At 37.3% G+C, this 19,967-nt stretch overlaps 2 protein-coding genes across 5 annotated transcripts in view; one reads left to right on the forward strand and one right to left on the reverse strand.

Annotated features, from left to right (window-relative positions):
* LOC134749212 (protein dead ringer) overlaps positions 1-6,023 on the forward strand; it is a 145,690-nt gene extending 139,667 nt beyond the window's left edge. The window contains exons 6-10 of one of the 4 annotated variants that reach the window (XM_063684093.1): positions 596-737; positions 1,394-1,589; positions 2,391-2,541; positions 2,766-2,998; positions 3,581-6,023. In XM_063684093.1, coding sequence (XP_063540163.1) covers positions 596-737; positions 1,394-1,589; positions 2,391-2,541; positions 2,766-2,998; positions 3,581-3,708 — 850 coding nt within the window. In that variant the 3' untranslated portion in view covers positions 3,709-6,023. Of the gene's footprint in view, positions 1-595; positions 738-1,378; positions 1,590-2,390; positions 2,542-2,765; positions 2,999-3,580 lie in introns of all 4 variants that reach the window. The other 3 variants (XM_063684092.1, XM_063684095.1, XM_063684094.1) reach the window with 3 other exon arrangements.
* Positions 6,024-6,078: 55 nt separating this feature from the next.
* Positions 6,079-19,967, reverse strand: part of LOC134749665 (uncharacterized) — a 98,013-nt gene continuing 84,124 nt past the window's right edge. Inside the window, exons 3-4 of the mRNA XM_063684682.1 lie at positions 7,027-7,802; positions 6,079-6,086 (exon numbers count right to left, since the gene is read on the reverse strand). Coding sequence (XP_063540752.1) covers positions 6,079-6,086; positions 7,027-7,802 — 784 coding nt within the window. The remainder of the gene's footprint in view (positions 6,087-7,026; positions 7,803-19,967) is intronic.

The raw sequence follows: 19,967 nt of genomic DNA on the forward strand, positions 1-19,967 counted from the left end.
CAAACAACATCGACGTGTTGTTTCCAGCTTAGGTTTTTGTCAATATGTAATCCTAAAAATTTCACATTATCACATTTTTCTACAAGGATGTCATTATATTTGATGTCAAGTTGGTCAGGATTGGTTTGATAGGAATGAAATTGTGTATACACTGTTTTTGTTAGGTTAATCTTGAGGTTGTTATTACTGGTCCATGTGCTGATATCAGTCAAGGCTTTATTTATTTCAGCTTCATACGTTAAAATGTTCTCTCCCTTAATTATCAGTATCAGGTAGATATTTAAATGAGATCGCATGTCACGGCAGTTATAATAATCTAGTAATTTATTTCTGGGCATAGAATCAATGGGATTTAAATAACAATAGGAAAATCTTCTTGTGGAAAGGTCACTTGCCTTTTTGATATTGTTTGTTACGTTTGAGAGTAGCTGCATAAAATAAATGTTATCTGTAAGATTGAATCTGGTACGTATTATTCAAGGATCTACCAAGGACTTATATGCTCGAAAACATTGACGTTTTATATGCAGTCTACTTTTGTGTTGATATTTATACCTGCACGGAATTAAACCTATGTCTGTTTTTTTATTTACAGATACATGAAGTACCTATATGACTACGAGTGCGAAAAGAAGAACTTGTCCACCCGCAGCGAGCTGGACGCGGCCATCGAGGGCAACAAGCGCGAGGGCCGGCGAGCGTCTGGCCAGTACGACGCACAGGCCGCGCTGGCAATGGTTGGTTCAGTTTAGTTGATTAGGTGTTTTCTAAACTAAGGTCTCAGTCTCCGGTTAACTCTGATCGCTGCGTATAGTTTGCGTGCTACCTTCGCATACAAAGTGACCTTGAAACGTTAGCCTACGTCGCAGACGTACCTACGCAGTCTGCGTCAACCGAAGATAAAAAGACCTAAAGTTTGAAGTGTTTTGGTTTCTACGTTATTGTCGACTCTCAAGGCTTGTATTGTGTCAGTGGGACGTGTGATGATAATGATGAGATCTTCGAAAACATAATATCTAACTACTTCGTGAAATATTTTCTTAATACATAACACAGAAATAAATATGCGTATACCTATATTAAATCTGTGATACATAATTACTTAAGATTCATATTTTAGGCTGTAATTTTATGGCCTGTATTGTATAAATGAGTCGTTTTCGAGCAAAAGGTACCTTACCACATTGTCGCTTGCTACAAGAATGCTCTAACAGGTTATTTATGTTAAGATACGAGCAAATGTCGTAATCGACAAATTGTAATGTCTATTTTTGTACTTTGAATAATTACCTATAGCAACTTAATTACATCTGATTATTTTGTATTATATTTGACATAAATTTAATAAATGTTCAACGATCATCCTAACGGTCCATAGTCTTCCCCCTTCCAGCCCCCGCTGAACCGGGTGCCGGCGTCGCTGGCGCAGCTGTCGCAGCACATGCAGCCGCTCTCGCTGTCGCTGGGCGGCGTGCCGCGCCTACCGCCGCTGCCGCCGCACGCGCCGCACATATCGCAGCACGACATCGAGTACCGCGTGCGGGAGTACATGAAGATGATACAGACGCAGAGGGAGTTGATGAGGAATGGTGAGTTCATTTCAGTTTTGATGATCTTTTACTTTTTAGTGCTCCGTACAAGACGTTGTTTCACGGAGCACTTATGGGATTACTTTGGTCTTGCAAATCAGTTCAATGGGTATTTTTAGTAAGGCTGAGGGGGCGGGGCGTGGTGGTTTGTTTGTGATTGTGACATGTTACACATTATATCGCCTAGGTATATTTATTTAAATTATGTACATCCCGACGATTCGAGGCCTTTATCAGCACTAGTGGTTATGGTTGGACTGACAAAAGAAAACGTAGTAATATCTCTCAAAGTGACATTGTGCAAAACTACCTACGTACAAAATTAATGATTTATTTTATGAATTAAGTAATTATGCATGCAAAGCGCGCGGTCAATTAATTGTTGTTTGATCAGGTACCCTTTTTACGTTATAAAATTTAAAATGTTATAATTTAGTGCCTGTACGCTCATATCCATATTGTTATATTTTCATCTTTAATGTTTTATCACGTGAAAGTGGACTGTAAAATTCTTAATAAGATTAAATGATCTTAACCTTAAGATCAAGAGACAATATTACGTTACGTGATAATGAAATTTTACTGTTTCAGTGATTCTGCTTTTTGTAGTTGTTATCAACCTTTTGAAGCGCAATATATAGCCGAGCTGGCACTTCCTTGACGCTCGATTGTCCTAATGATTCTGACTTGGGAAAAAAAGGAAAATTTGGGTCAAAAGTTATGTTATATTTCGAAATAAAGTGTTAAGTTATTAAATTCGCGCAGAACATCTCAATTAAGAGTTTTTCTTTTTGCCTGCAGGTTCGGAATCACCCCCCGGCTCCGGCCCTACCCCCATGATGTCGCCGAGGGACGCCGCTGCGCTGAGCGCCATCGACGTGTCGCGGCTCACGCTGTGGTCACTCTACAACAATAACAACAACAGCCCGCAGCCCGACCTCGAGCCACAACGGTTAGTATTCCCAATCGTTTTGAATACATATGTTACCGATAATATAAGCTGTAAGCAAGTACCCTAAGTTGCTACCCTGTAAGCTTGAAAATGTCTCAGCGAGGTTATCATCACGCTCGGGATAAATAATTTTGTCCTATAAGTAGGTTAATATTGAATATTATTGCAAATGTGAATCCAATAACCGGTTTAAAAACTCGTTTTTTTTCTCTGCCTTATCATAGACCATCTTCTGCCTACAGCGAGGCCCTGAACTTGAGCGAGAGCCCGAACTCGTCGCTGACGGGCATCAAGCGCGAGGCGTGCCGCTCGCCGCCACCGCCCGCCAAGCGCCGCACGCCTCGCCCCCCCTCACCCTCCCCCCACCGCGCACCAACCCCGCCCCGCCCCGGCAGCCTGCCCCCGCAGGTCAACGGGAACGGCGTCAACGGCGCGGCCTTCAAGATTACTACCAGAGGTGAGTGAGGGACCTTCACGATATTTTTTTTATTGTTGGTCATGAGTTAAGTGCATGCCTCCACTGGCATGCGTGGGTGCACGTAAAATCCGTCGCACGCGTCGTCCGCAGTATGAGCAGCTCATACTATGTTTCGTTCACTCGCTCCATGCATCCGCGCAAGACAGCAGAGATACTTAAGACTGCCGTTTATAAAGCTGTATAAGTATATTTGGTAACCCTGGTGCTTCCTACCAAGCAACCATGTATACCTTGCGGCTGTCGTCCATGAGAACTAAATAATAACGTATTGAATTGCTACTGCTACTCGTGCCGACACTTTTGCTTCCGAGGATCGCATGAAGCAATCGCATTGGCAAATGATGAGGACTTTATCGCGATCCTAATAATATGAAGTTTCAATTAAAAATCCTATGACTGATAGTGACGACTGGCCCGAACTGAGTACCAAATAGTCCGAAATTGGGCACATTAGACAGTACGAGGTTTTCGTAAGCATATACCCCTAATCTTAATCCTCTAAATTAGCTACATTCGTCTGTGTTTGAATTTGTAACATAAAACTAAATACTTTTTTTTCAGGAGATGCTAGCACGGGAGACCAGCAATTGGTTGTCTCCATCGAGCTAAACGGTGTCACGTACGAAGGCGTCCTCTTCCCCTCACAAAACGCCAGCGGACAAAACGGACACAGGCAAATGGTCTCTTAGGCTGCAGCTCGCTATGCTCTTAAGGTTGAAATTCCCACTTTCAGGTCCTGATCGTTTAATGCAGGGAAATGTTAGATGTGTTATGCTTTTGAATGTTTACGGCTAGCCTTAAGTGGGGTTAGACGCTTGCCAAGATGCTGTCTCTGTAGATAGAAAAAGATCGGACGCTTGGTAAAGTTGAACTCTAAGCTCAGCCTAAGGGAAGGTATGATTTGCACACGGTCTAAGAGTCCTAACTCGGATCGAAACAAATTGGTTTATTCAGAAACGCTTCCCCCAGTCTCTCTTGAAAGCATATCATTAGACATATAATTTCGTAGTTTAGATCTCAAAGTAATTTAACATTACATATCATCACACGTAGGTTCGTACGCTTGGGACTGGAAATCTAGCACATTCTTCAGTTCATTCAACTCGAATGTTTCAAACCAAGTACAAAACTCTGATCATACCTACAAGTAAAATACTGTAGATTCATTTTCTATTGTGATTTAAGTTTTTGTACTTCGAAGTATTTACGGTTCTCGAATAAGTATTATAAGAGTGTCACTGCCGAAGAAGCGTGAAGTTATTTATGAATAATAATTTCATATTTTTGTTATTGTATGATATTTTAATATTAATATTTTTTATAAAAGTGGAGGAGTGACTTTTTGTAAATATAGTTTTACGTTATTTATAATTCGTTTAGGCATTGACGGATGTGTGGTCGGTCTGTCCGATGGTTTTATTTGTGATGTACATTTCTGTAAATACTTGTGTAGAGACGTTTTATACACCGCCATATATTGCGTAGGTATGATTGTGATTAAATAGTTTTCTTAAACTGGTGTATATTTTATACTTGTGTCGATGTCAGTATTGTATTTAATGATAGGTAGGTCTACAGTAGTCGCTCGGGCCGCGTTTTCTTTACCCGAAAGAAAAATATTACCCTAAAGACAAAATACCTATACCTACTCTTCTCTGAAAACAATAAAAGTTTCCTCTGAAATTTTAAATTGGATGAGATTCACGATATATCTGACTTTTAATTGAGAAAAGCCTAAAACAACGCTTCGGGAAACTTGTTCAATTTCAACGGTTGAGTGGAAAATTTTCTCATTTTAAGAGTGTAAAACTCGAAGATATCAGCTTTGGGCTGGAGAATGATTGGCAGCATCGCTCAGTGACGCAGCGCGCAACTGTTCACCGCGACTGCAACGTTTGACAAGTACAAAACGCCTGGGCTATGACTGCAAAAATTGAAGGCCAAAATTCTCTTATCTCCATCTCTGTTGTTCTTGTGTGAAAACAGGCAGGAAATAAATGAATTTGGGACTTCACGGTAGCCCCATGCTCTGAGTCACGCCGCGATTTTGCAGGTCATTTCTCGGCCGGAGTAAGGGTGGCTCGAATAATTAGTTTTCATTCGGTCAGTGAAAACGCAGCTTTAATAGAATAACTTTAAATGCATTGTTATCTTAAAGAATCACTGAATAATTAACTCAACAATTTGATTTTGGTAAACTTTCATAATGAAAGCAATCGGATTACTTTTGAATTTTCTGCATTGATAAATTTGGCAATGGGACGTTAAACAGTATTTTAATCGTATCGGATTTCATTCGTCGGACTTTATTAACAATAAGTAAAAGCCTAATGAATAATATTAAGTTTGATTAAAATATTGTTTTAATGTTCATGCTAGTAAAGCTTCTATTTTTTATTGGTCTTGAAATGATATGCATGTCGTTCTATTGTGAATCGAATAAGATTATACGGGAAAAGTCATAATATAGGGCATATTCCATGTCTAAATAATTTTAAATATTATCAAATCCGTTTTACATTGAGAAAATAATACCGATAGGCTGCATGCATAACGATACCTCCTACAAACATAGTTTTGTGCAATAAAATTCCAAACGAAATTGCTGTTTAAAGAAACTAAAATTAAAATGGTAATTGCAATAATTGTTTTAATATTAATCCTAGCGTTACTCTGTAAAAAGCTTTGTAATTAATTTAGACTGAATTATTTTAAAATAGTGTATTTGTAGGTAAATGTTTTATAACTGGCTAATTTAAAAGTTTAAATTTAAATGTACAATTCAGTTGTGAGGTACATGTTTGGGCGATGTACGCTCTGTAGACATAGTAACAGTACATTCCCGAAGATGTACAATATGTAAGGAACACTTGAACAGTACTAGGCCTACATATATACCTAGGTAGCGGCCAGAATAGCGCGTTAGCGTATTGCGTATTACACCAAAAATTTTGATGTATTCAAATAACTATATATGATTAAATAATGATTACATAATATCAAATATTATTTTTATTTTTATCTACCTACCTAGCTAATTTTTTTACACCTTTCCGATTTTATCCACCTAGAATAGATTTAAATTTCGAATTCTTCAATTTCGAGCTTAACGTGTCCAGCTGTCTTTTATATCTAAGCACATTAAAATTTCTGGACGTTTTACTTTCTCATGATTTTTACAGTGAACTGCACCAACAAGAATGGAGTAATGTGACGAGTCTGAGGCACTCAAAAATATAAAGTTGGCCTAGGCTGGCGCCACTGGAGCCTAGACCTTTGGAAATTAGAGTACCTAGGATGCTTTATAGTATTGTTATCTTATTAGTATGCGAAAGTCGGCCGATTATTTCATAATTATAGTTTACATTCACTCTTACTGTATTTTTTTATACATTAACAATGTTATTAATTAACAGTTACTAAAACCCAATGGTATAAAAATCAAACTTTAATCCTAGGATTTCCCATACATAAAACTGTTTTTTATTTATTATTTCGCCTTGTATAAAATCTTGCAATTTTTTAAATATAAAAAGTCAAACCTTGTAAAGTTTCGTGAAATAAAACTATGAAAACGGATTATATCGCGTATATTGAATTTATAATACATCCCGACGTTTCGAACTCTTTACAGCGTTCGTGGTCAACGGGTGACTGAGGAAAAATTACAAAATGCAAAAATACCCACATACTAAAATAATGAACAATCATAGACTACAAACTTTAAGGCTGGTTGTACATGCAAAATCGGTTCATAAGGCTAGTTATACACTATAATTATTTTTCAAAGATATATATATATACGCGATAAAAAAACTATGCCGGCTCCAACCCTACACCACGGACCCGAGAAGATTTAATTCCCTCCTAAATTGTAGGAGGGTATCCCAATATGGGACCGGCAACAAACTCGGCGGGACACATCTTTTCAAAACATCAGAATGTCCAGCATCATCCAACACTACGGTCTCACAGTCTATGTCTCGCTTGCTCCTTTATCAGGTGGACTACAGGATCCCAAGCTGGTGGTAGAGAAAAGCCATCTTCCCTATTAAAGTTTGGATATTTCTTAATCTCAATGGCCTCGCGCAGCATTCTGGGTATGTAACGCTTCTCCTTGGCAAGAACCAGAGGCTTATCAAACTTGATTGAGTGATTGGCTTTATCCATGACATGCTCACAGACAGCAGACCTAGGTCGACGGTGCTTGACATCAGCTATGTGTTCCTTCACCCGAGTGGAAATGCTCCGTTTCGTCTGCCCGACATATGATAGGCCACACTCACAGTCCAGCCTGTACACTCCTGCAGTCTGTAGAGGGGTATTGCATTTTACAGGCCTCAGGAATTGTGACATCTTCTTCATTGGCTTGAAATATGTTTTTATAGAAGCACGCTTCAAGATGTGGCTGATCCTGTCCGTGACCCCCCTGACAAAAGGCAGAATGGCAGGCCTGCGCTCAACTGTGGGGATCTTAATGTGGGACCTCTGGTTGACCCGCGGTATCCTGAGCTCGTTTGCCTGGAGCGCGCGCCTGGCATGCTGGAGCTCCGCGGCCAGATGCTGGTCATCACATATCCTCTGGGCTCTCTGAAACAAAGATTTGCCTACTGTAACAAGTTGACTGGGATGGTGATGCGATTTGCCATTTAAGTACCTATCAGTATGAGTAGGTTTCCTATACACAGTGCGACCTAGGGTGTTATCAGGATTTCTTTTTACCAATACATCTAAGAAGGGGAGAGAACAGTCTTTTTCCAACTCCATAGTAAATTTTATTTTGCTATGGATGGAATTTAGGTGATCCAAGAAAGTTGAAACACTACTTTTTGGAAGTATAGTAAAAGTGTCATCTACGTATCTTTTAAATATCTTCGGTCGCACAGGAGCCAATGAGAGTGCCCTCTCCTCGAAGTCCTCCATAAAGATGTCAGCGACTACTGGAGACACCGGAGACCCCATGGCCACGCCGTCGACTTGAAGGTAGAATTCACCATTCCATAGCAAGTAGCCAGATGTAAGGCAATGTTCCAACAGCTAACGGTTCGGTTCGGTGAGATTAAAGACCTAACATTGACTGATGATGAGATCATGGTCAGTTTTGACGTCCAGTCGCTATTTACAAGCCTACCGGTACAAGACTGCATTGAAATTGTCAAGAAGAGGTTATGTGAGCAGAACATGTCAGAGGAATATGCTAAGCTGTTGGAACATTGCCTTACATCTGGCTACTTGCTATGGAATGGTGAATTCTACCTTCAAGTCGACGGCGTGGCCATGGGGTCTCCGGTGTCTCCAGTAGTCGCTGACATCTTTATGGAGGACTTCGAGGAGAGGGCACTCTCATTGGCTCCTGTGCGACCGAAGATATTTAAAAGATACGTAGATGACACTTTTACTATACTTCCAAAAAGTAGTGTTTCAACTTTCTTGGATCACCTAAATTCCATCCATAGCAAAATAAAATTTACTATGGAGTTGGAAAAAGACTGTTCTCTCCCCTTCTTAGATGTATTGGTAAAAAGAAATCCTGATAACACCCTAGGTCGCACTGTGTATAGGAAACCTACTCATACTGATAGGTACTTAAATGGCAAATCGCATCACCATCCCAGTCAACTTGTTACAGTAGGCAAATCTTTGTTTCAGAGAGCCCAGAGGATATGTGATGACCAGCATCTGGCCGCGGAGCTCCAGCATGCCAGGCGCGCGCTCCAGGCAAACGAGCTCAGGATACCGCGGGTCAACCAGAGGTCCCACATTAAGATCCCCACAGTTGAGCGCAGGCCTGCCATTCTGCCTTTTGTCAGGGGGGTCACGGACAGGATCAGCCACATCTTGAAGCGTGCTTCTATAAAAACATATTTCAAGCCAATGAAGAAGATGTCACAATTCCTGAGGCCTGTAAAATGCAATACCCCTCTACAGACTGCAGGAGTGTACAGGCTGGACTGTGAGTGTGGCCTATCATATGTCGGGCAGACGAAACGGAGCATTTCCACTCGGGTGAAGGAACACATAGCTGATGTCAAGCACCGTCGACCTAGGTCTGCTGTCTGTGAGCATGTCATGGATAAAGCCAATCACTCAATCAAGTTTGATAAGCCTCTGGTTCTTGCCAAGGAGAAGCGTTACATACCCAGAATGCTGCGCGAGGCCATTGAGATTAAGAAATATCCAAACTTTAATAGGGAAGATGGCTTTTCTCTACCACCAGCTTGGGATCCTGTAGTCCACCTGATAAAGGAGCAAGCGAGACATAGACTGTGAGACCGTAGTGTTGGATGATGCTGGACATTCTGATGTTTTGAAAAGATGTGTCCCGCCGAGTTTGTTGCCGGTCCCATATTGGGATACCCTCCTACAATTTAGGAGGGAATTAAATCTTCTCGGGTCCGTGGTGTAGGGTTGGAGCCGGCATAGTTTTTTATCGCGTATATATATATATCTTTGAAAAATAATTATAGTGTATAACTAGCCTTATGAACCGATTTTGCATGTACAACCAGCCTTAAAGTTTGTAGTCTATGATTGTTCATTATTTTAGTATGTGGGTATTTTTGCATTTTGTAATTTTTCCTCAGTCACCCGTTGACCACGAACGCTGTAAAGAGTTCGAAACGTCGGGATGTATTATAAATTCAATATACGCGATATAATCCGTTTTCATAGTTTTATTTCATGAGTAACTATCGCGGTAACCGAAGACAATATCTTGTAAAGTTTGCCAAATTTAAAGCTCATTCATTTTTTTTCTTATTTACTTCATGAACAATTAAATTTTAACAAATATAATTTAGCAATTGCAATTGTAAATTGAAGGCGCAATTACTTTTTTACATGTAATTGAAATTAATAATTTATTAATAATTGTATTACTTTTTGCCCAACACTGGACAGTCAAGGTATTTAAATATCGGCACGGACAACGTGCCAAGACACACGACCTTATTGCTCATTCATTATGTTAGTGTATACATATTTTTGGCACGTTGTCCGTGTCGATATTTAATACCTTGACATACCACATAGAAGCGACATCTGTTTATTTCTACTTGAAATGTTTTATAGCGCCATCTATTAGGTTGTGGTCGTACTAAGATGGAACTTATTGTGCTTGTCATGTTGTCGACGAGACATCTCCATAGTTATGATAAAATGTAATAGGTGGCGCGAAAATAAACATACGGCATTGTGCTTACATTGTTCACCAAGAGATGGCGTTATTACACCTACCAAAAACAATTCACCTGCCGGGTTACAAGGCAGGTCCTTTTTAGGGTTCCGTACCAAAAGGGTAAAAACGGGACCCTATTACTACGCTGTCCGTCCTTCTGTCTATCCGTCTGTCACCAGGCTGTATCTCATGAACCGGTAACAGCTAGACAGTTGAAATTTCACAGATGATGTATTTCTGTTACAACAACAACACATACTACACATACTACTGTGTCCGCTATAACAACAAATACTAAAAACAGAATAAAATAAATATTTATGTGGGGCTCCCATACAATAAACGTGACTTTTTTGCCGTTTTTTGCGTAATGGTACGGAACCCTTCGTGTGCGGTTTTTTACTATGTTTTGATTTTTTTTGTACGTACCTAAGTATATTTTCATACTTAATTCCTTCTTATTTTTAATTAATTTTATTTAACGTTATATTTAGGTTTTTGGTCGGTTGTTTGTAGGTTGTTTAATTGTATAATATGACAGTTAAATTTAGTTTATAAATATTTAGTTGCATTGTATTTTGTATAATTGATTTAAACTGTATTATTTCAAATACCAAATAGGTATTCCAATGTAAAACAAATATCGTGCGAATAATTTAGACTTGTAGGTATAAGAAGTGATAGATAGCTTCATACAAACAAGCAGCTTCTTGTTCAAAATGTTTGGTAAGTTCATTTAAAATTACATCCCATAACACTAATCGTCTTGAACAGAGCTATGGACGCTACGGGCTTTGGGCTATACTTAACTAGCAAGTACATATAAGGACAAATGCACCTTCCTCGCCTTCTACTGTGAGTTCTACTTGGAGATACGATCGGTCGAGCGTGCGACGAAATCGGATGAGCTGCCGAATTGCGTTCCGAATACGTAACCATGAAGGTACGCTGGCGGGCATGAAACATGTCTACGGCTAGAGACAAGTTAATTTTATAGACTTATAGTTTGACAAAAAGGGGAAAAGGACCCCTAAAAAAGTTTAACCTTGACAATTTAGGAATGGATCCATTTTGCTACTCCTCCTCATTTTTCTCTCCCTCCTTGCTTTTCTGGTTAGCCTGGGATCCGCCTTTGGCTACCTAATCCGAAGAATTTGCGGAGGCACTGAATACGAAAGCGACTGCCATAATCTTCCTCCAAAAGAAACTAGGTCTTATTTGAATTATCCCGGTTTCCTTACGTTTTCCTTTGCCGAAAAAAAAATGGTAAATGAGTACAGTGGGACCATTTAGCAGACAGCTGGTCTCTACCCTCTACTGAGTGAATGGCATTTGCAACGACAAAGTGTGGTATTGTCATCATAAATGACATATTTCTATGAAACTCACGTTTAAAATGACACCGCCTCACTTTGTTATATTCAAATCGGTGGAAAGTTAGCTTAGACGGACTTTAGCTAATGGGGCATTTCACGTCAAGCGGGCAGCAGAAAAATTGTCAGGTTCTGGATTTTGTTCATTGTTGGATTACTTGGACCTATATGTGAACTAAAAAAATTGGCATCATTACTTTTTTAATATATTGCTTCGTTAAAAATTTATACGCATTTGAAAAAACTACAAAATTTAAGGAACGGATTTCTTAAAAATTATTATTGCATTTCTTTCAATGGATTTAATTATAACTAAATAGTGATTATTTGAGAATATTAGTTGATTTATTTGAAAATTTATAAAAAAAGTTTTTTTTATCTTTTTTTCATATAACAAACCGGAAGTTAGTATTAAATATATTTTTTTTCCAACTTCGCATTTTTTTATATTTTTTATTTTTACACAATAATGTAGCTTATGGTGTACTAATGTCCTATAAATTTTTTTATAATGGCATCTCGATTGGTTTTGAAGATTCATGAAGTAATTCGAAAGTACTGCGCGACGCTCCGTACTGAGCGGTAGTTCTATGTGGCCTTAATGGCCAATTACGGGTTTTTTTACTTTTGCGTAACGGAATTAAAGCAATAAACAATATTTCATCGGTTAAGATGTATAAAAGCAAATCATGTATTATTCAATCGTGCCTTGTAGCGCTATCACTGATGGTTTAGGCGGGTTATGTCACATGCTTAAGAGGTCACTTTCGAGTTAGGTCACGTTCTGAGGACGTCACTTTCTGTACGTCACTTTCTGTACGTCACATTCTGAGTACGTCACTTTCTGAGAACACCACTTTCTGAGGCCCTCGCTTTCTGAGTTCGTCACTTTCTGAGTACGTCACTTTTATAGCAAAGTAATATTTAAGCGTATACCTGCATTAACAATGGATACCAGCAATCATATTAGCTGTACGGCATAAAAACGGCCGTATGCCGTACAGCTGTTATGATTGCTGGTATCCATTGTTCATGCTGGTATACGCTTTAATCTTACTATGCTATAAAAGTGACGTACTCAGAAAGCGAGGGCTTCAGAAAGTGGCGTACACAGAAAGTGACGTCCTCAGAAAGTGCCGTTCTCAGAAAGTAACGTACTCAGAATGTGACAAACTCAGAATGTGACGTACAGAAAGTGACGTCCTCAGAACGTGACCTAACTCGAAAGTGACCTCTTAAGCATGTGACATACCCCGCCTAAACCTAGCTATAGTTATTAAGTTACCTCTAGCGTTTTGTTAAAACATAAACGTTTTGTTTTCAGTTCCAAGATATGGTTGATCAGTGATAGCGCTACAAGGCACGATTGAATAATACATGATTTGCTTTTATACATCTTAACCGATGAAATATTGTTTATTGCTTTAATTCCTTTACGCAAAAGTAAAAATACCCGTAATTGGCCATTAAAGACTGCCACATAGAACTACCGCTCAGTACGGAGCGTCGCGCAGTACTTTCGAATTACTTCATGAATCTTCAAAACCAATCGAGATGCCATTATAAAAAAAATTATAGGACATTAGTACACCATAAGCTACATTATTGTGTAAAAATAAAAAATATAAAAAAAATGCGAAGTTGGAAAAAAAAGATATTTAATACTAACTTCCGGTTTGTTATATGAAAAAAAGATAAAAAAAACTTTTTTTATAAATTTTCAAAGAAATCAACTAATATTCTCAAATAATCACTATTTAGTTATAATTAAATCCATTGAAAGAAATGCAATAATAATTTTTAAAAAATCCGTTCCTTAAATTTTGTAGTTTTTTCAAATGCGTATAAATTTTTAACGAAGCAATATATTAAAAAAGTAATGATGCCAAATTTTTTAGTTCACATATAGGTCCAAGTAATCCAACAATGAACAAAATCCAGAACCTGACAATTTTTTTGCTGCCCGCTTGACGTGAAATGCCCCTAATATCAAAAATATACTTATTTTGTAAGTAGGTACAAAAGTCCCGAAACTCATTGGTATCTTAGGTACCTGTGGTATGAGCCGGAGCTCGAACCCTAGCCCTACTGTTTGGAAACCGCACGCTTTACTGCTAGGCCACCATCAGCCATCACTATCTTTGTTATCGGTCGCCGTTAGTGAAACTAAAATATGTAGTAGTGACAGGATTCCGGATTTCTGAAAATCACCGCGTCAAGGAACGTAAACTAACAGCTGCACCTGAAAATCTGTCTGCATCAATACTAGATAAATACAGAATACTTACAGACAAATGTGGCTTCGGGATAATTTCCAATACCAGAGATAAGTAAATTAAAGACTGTTAATCTTCAGACAAAGTTGCGTCTGTCATTCTTGTTGTGGCGTCACAGCAGCAAGTTCTTAGTTCTGTAAATTGTGTAAATTGTGTTAATGCTAGAAATTCACTTTGCCGTTTTTACCTAAGAGAATATCAGATAGCATCGTTTTCCTCTGTGATTAAGGGCTACCTGAGGTTTTCATCGATTTTTGACAAGTTTTGAATCGTATCTCCTACTTTTGCACTACATTATAGAATTATAAGACAAACAGCTATCGGTTCTTCAATCTTTTATCTCCATTTTTGTCTACCGGATTGTGAAAAAAATGAATACTTATTTATTTATGATTGTTTTAAACATTGTCTAAAAAAACACTTTTTTCGTATCTCGATTGCTGTGAAAGATCTTACTTATACGAAATCTACATATTTGGGTTCGTCTTAGACGTCTCTAAAAATTTGTCTAAGGTTTTAATTTTAAACTAATTAACACAAAAGTTATGGCCAGAAAACCAGTTTTTTGGGCCAAATATGTTCAACTTTGATGCCAAATATTTCGAAAACAATGAACTTTGAAGTAAATATGGGATACTATATTGCTAAAATCCGTTGCTGTTAATATGATAAGCTACAAAGAACATTAGAAAACTAAGGGATTCAAATCGAAGGTCATTGGGGCATGGGATCCCCTTAAACAAGACATGTAGTAAGTTAATTTCCACCATAAGGCGCTTTCATTTGTGCTTTTCATCGGACCGTGCACTGTATCGCCATAAGTCATATCTAACTCAATAGGGGATGTTCTGGTTTTGAAAGAGGTCAGAGCACGGCACTACTTACAAAGGCTCTGAGATCTTGGTAAGTGGGTAAGGGCGTGTGATAAGTCCATCGACAACAATAGAAGAACGAATTTGTGTGGAGACTGACAATCTATTATTTACTTATCTTTGATAAATATTGAATACAAAGCAATAGAGCCTGGCGGTTATTTCCAACAACATCACGCTGAACAAAAGGCCGGATATCTGAGAAGCACAATAATTATAAGAGAAATGTAGGATAACTGATTATATAAATTAACAGTGAATTGGGATCTGCCAGTACAGTCAGGCAGGGAAAAGGAACTCAATGTTGGAAAAGATAATATTTGATAATAAGCCGCCTGATTATCATACTACAACCGAAACTATAATTACAAAACCACTAACTCTGCACCGACTTCGACGTGGAAAAGTATCGAATAGCCATAATAAATTTAGACATTTTTAGAAATTTGACGTTTATGACAAAGACTTTCTCAATGCTAATAGCAAAATAGTTAAGTCTGTGCAGAAAATATGTTAATATTATTTTAGGAAATTACGTAGAGGTATATCATACGAAACTAGGGCATTCAGGTTGAGTCGCTTAATAGGTATACTAAATCCAATATGATTCCAATTTTTTATATGTAATTTAATTTAAGTTATTACCATGATTTTTAAAGGTCACTTGTCTCGTCTCTGTGGTTTACTTCTTCTCATTAATTTTTTTCCTAAATAAATGTCTAACTAGCAAAATTCCATTGTACAAAATATGAAGTTCAAAGTCTTATATGAGATGTGAAAATATGCACAATTTTAAGCATAAAATTTAATTAACTATCGAGCGAATACAGAATAAATAACCAGTTCGATTAAACGCATATCACGTTTCTCGACTTTAACCTTTTACCAAGTGTTGCTCCAATCTACAAAACAATGCAACCGAAGATGCAAAGTACTCGCTCTGTCTCATGCACGTCTCATGTTTACCACGCGTAGTCGCTCGGCGCCCGCGCCCGCTGCCGGCCCATAAGAAAATTAGCATATTAATAATGTAACGGTATTAAAAGTCGTATTAAATGTGAGTGGTTATGCTAACATTTTTCGCTTGGGCGGCGGCGGAGCTTGGGCGGGCGGCGGGACGTCAGTCGGCATGCAGTCTCCGCTCAGAGAGCACGCTCGGTGCTCTCATGTGTGTACGCTCGCGTAAAATCTCATTAGTTACGAACCTTGTTCTACCTTAATCCATTTTTAAAAAGGTTTATAGGCTCCTCGCCTTAAAAAAAATTGTGTTTCATTCAAGTGAACGAAGAATTTAGATTGTTAGTGACCATTTTGGAACGTTATCGCGTAAGAAGCTTGAGTGTTTTGAAAGAGGTGAGTTAGCATTTATTTTCAAGCCGAGTACGTTTCTTTAAAATAATCTACGTTACGCACAATGTGTAATGTGGGTTACAGTTTGTTTTATTTAGCGGCGCTCAATTTTTTTGTGATTTTCTTTGACATGTTTTGTTAGTAAGTAGTTGAAAGCGGGGGAACTCTATATAGAGTAAACAGCATCAAGTGTGCTAATCATTTAGTCGTGGTGCTTGTCATAAGGCGCTGTTGACACAAGATCGACGGCCGACTTCCTGAAGGCGAGTTATATATTACAGATAACTGATTTTAGCTCAGGCCGCCTCTATAAAGCCGAGATTATGTACATAATGACCTATAAGACGTCGCAAGAGAAAGTGACAATTTGTTAGTACAAGTGAATGGGGCTAGATTATAGGTAGAACGTGTTTTTGTTTCTAAGGAGAGATTTCCTAATAGTAGTACAAATTCCCTCCAATGAAATATAAATAAATTAATGTAATCTATAGGTAAAGATCTATTTTGTGTTTTTTTTTGAAAATTTTTATACCCAGTAGTTTCGGAGATAAAGTGGGAATGATAATTTTTTGCCTATTTTTTTGAATAACTTCTAAACTGTTTATCCTAAAATTAATAAAATAATATATCTGAGATGCTCACAATGAGCTCTTTCATTTGATATGTAACACGATATAGTTTGGAAAACTTTGTTTTTTAATTTTCTCATTTACCCCCCAAAAGTGGCCCCCATGTTTAAAATTCATTTGTTTACGTTACATGTCCGTCTTTGGGTCACAAACTTACATATGTATACCAAATTTCAACTTAATTGGTCTAGTAGTTTCGAAGAAAATAGGCTGTGACAGACGGACAGACAGACAGACAGAGACGCACGAGTGATCCTATAAGGGTTCCGTTTTTTCCTTTTGAGGTACGGAACCCTAAAAAACAACGTATTTTATACATTTATACCACTGAGTACAGTCATACGGTGTCATGAGGAGGTATGTCCTCCGGCAAAGGACTTAATATCTCCTTATGAAAAACAAAAACTAAATAAGGATACGTTTTAGTAGGTAATGATTAAAAAATAATCCACATTCAGTAGTTGGTACAAATTAAATTTTAAATTAAGTATCTACCAAGTAATATTGTCTTCGGTTACCGCGATAGTTACTCATGAAATAAAATGAATTTTTGATGAATTTTTGTTGTATTTTTTGTATGTGGGTATTTTTGCTCATTGTAGTTTTTCCTCAGTCACCCGTTGACCACGAACGCTGTAGGTAAATGGTTCGAAACGCCGAGATGTATTATAAATTCAATATACGCGATATAATCCGTTTTCATAGTTTTATTTCATATTAAGTACCAAGTACATCACTTAGTATAGCAACAGTGGATGAATAAAGTTAAATGACTTTAAGATAAGTACCTAAGTATTATATTTTCTAGTTTGATATAAAAAAAAGTAGGCGGGTAGGTAATGAAACATCTGACAGCTTAGAACCTGCTAAGATCAGAGCTTCCGTATCGAAGGCACAGAATAAGTAATTCGAGGGACAGATTTGCGGTAGCTTCCTACTAATCAAAGATAATATATACGATAGAGGGGTACTGTCTTAGTAATTTTTTTGGTCACAGTTAATTTACTGCCATCCATCGACACACGATAAAAACTAAAAATAAAAATATCAAAAAATATATAGGTATATAAACACAACAATAAATAACAAACGAAACCGTCAACGCCATCTAGCCGAGATAGAGAGAGATATCAAATTTTCTTGATTTCCGAGGCACGTTTTTTTCTTAGACTGTATTCATCTTATACGGAGTTACATAGGTGTTTGCTACTAATAACTAATAAAACAAGAGAAGTAGTCGCTGCGAGATCGGATTATGGGATGGGCTATACTTCGTGTGTTAGGCGTCTCATCTGGTAAGTAACGTGAACAACTGAATAACATAAATAATGTATACACTAATCTAACAGAACCTTATTTGTTTATTGTTTATTAAGAAACAAACGGTTGTATACATTTACAGTTAAGCAGAAATACATGATAATATTTTTAAACCTACAGTTTCCTTAATTAAAGATACGATAGCTAATTACATTTTTAAATACTTAACCAAAAAAATCTGAGCTATTGCTAAATTTTTATATATCCGGGTACAGTCGAGGTCGCATAAATTTCATTGTTATTATAAGTATTTTATTAATTTAATGCCTTCACTGCACCCATATATATATACACACATACACATATCAAACATATACTACAATTAACATTAAGTATACTCACACATACCTATATATATGTTTATTCATTTAATGAGATGAAAGGGATCCTATTTATTATATCCAAGGAATAAAGAATAAAAAAGTTTATTGTATATGTTATGTTGTATTATTACTACTTTGAACAGTACTGGTCGTAACATACAAAATATAATTAAATAAATACAGAAATATGTACCTTAGCATAGGTTTAAGGAGCCAAAATATATACGTAAATAAAATTTTATACAGAATTATTTAAGGGTCCCCGGCAAGCTCGGTTCTCCCTTTTACAAACGTAGTTCCGCTCTCATTTTAAAACGACTAGCTAGATTGGTCTGAAACTTTGTACTTACAATAGGATAAGGTATATCTGTCTGTAATTAGTTTATATAGCTTCAGATTACCATAGTTAAAAAAATACATCGAAGTTAGATTTTTCATACAAAACTTGTTTTTGAGCTATTTCGTTTGATTTATAAACTGGAGCTATTATAAGAATAAGAATAAGAATAAGAAATATTTATAAACTAATTACAGACCTAGATATACCTCATGTCATTGTATGTGCAGTTTCATTACAATCCAACACGTAGTTTTAAAATGAGAGCGGAACTACGTTTGTATTGGAAGGTGCAATTCGGTCGAGCTTGCCGAGGACTCTTGATTGGTCCATAAGAAATAAAATCAAAACTTTCACAAATAAATCAAAGCAAAATTTGTATCACAACGTTCAAAAGTCGTTCAAACGGCTAGACTTTCCCGCATAGACGCCGTGTAAACGATTTTGAACGTTGCCATACAAATTTTGCTGTCACTACGGTATTCGATAAAATCCCGTATACGATATATGGGAAAAATTAACGCCGTGTGAACCTAGCCTTAGGCTTGCTTCACAACGATACTGCCCTTTTATATTTGATATTTTTCAGGCTTTTATAACGGACGTCGTTCAATCATCTGGGAGAAAGGCAAAGGTTGCGTTTAAGAAATAGGTATTGAGGGATTACGATATCTATGAATAAATAAACAGGTTATTAGCGAATGACGATAATAATCCAAGTTTTTTCATGATAATATTTTTTTATAATTCAAACTGAATCGGGAGCCTTTATTTTGATACTAATAACTGGTTACGCATTTGATCTGGATTTATATTTGATATAATCTGTCAGCTGTCTACACTAGCATTTCTTCAACCAGAAACACCCGTTGACAACAATGAAAGCTGACAAATATCCATAACAAAATCACATCAAATTTATATGTAATCAGTTATTACAATCTGAATATACCTCTGGGACTTAATGTTGTGTAAAGTTTGAATCTTCTCAAATGAGTTTTACGCTTCAGACCCTAATATGTTAAACAAAAACCAGTGTTTCTTTTGTGCGAGCGGTCGCCCATTGTGTCTGAGCGCGTGGCCATTGTGTCTGAGCGCTGGCGCGTGGCGACAGCTCGAACAAAAGAAACAATGGCTTCTGTTTAACAAATTAGGGTCTTAGGCGTAAAACTCATTTGAGAAGATTTAAACTATACTACAGGTACCTTTATTATCTGACCTGACGTTTCGAATGTGACATTACGGTATTAAGATTAATTAAGATTTTATTTAAGATTTTTAATACCTACGA

The sequence above is a fragment of the Cydia strobilella genome, chromosome 18, assembly GCF_947568885.1.
Source record: "Cydia strobilella chromosome 18, ilCydStro3.1, whole genome shotgun sequence".
Taxonomy (NCBI): Eukaryota; Metazoa; Arthropoda; class Insecta; order Lepidoptera; family Tortricidae; genus Cydia; species Cydia strobilella.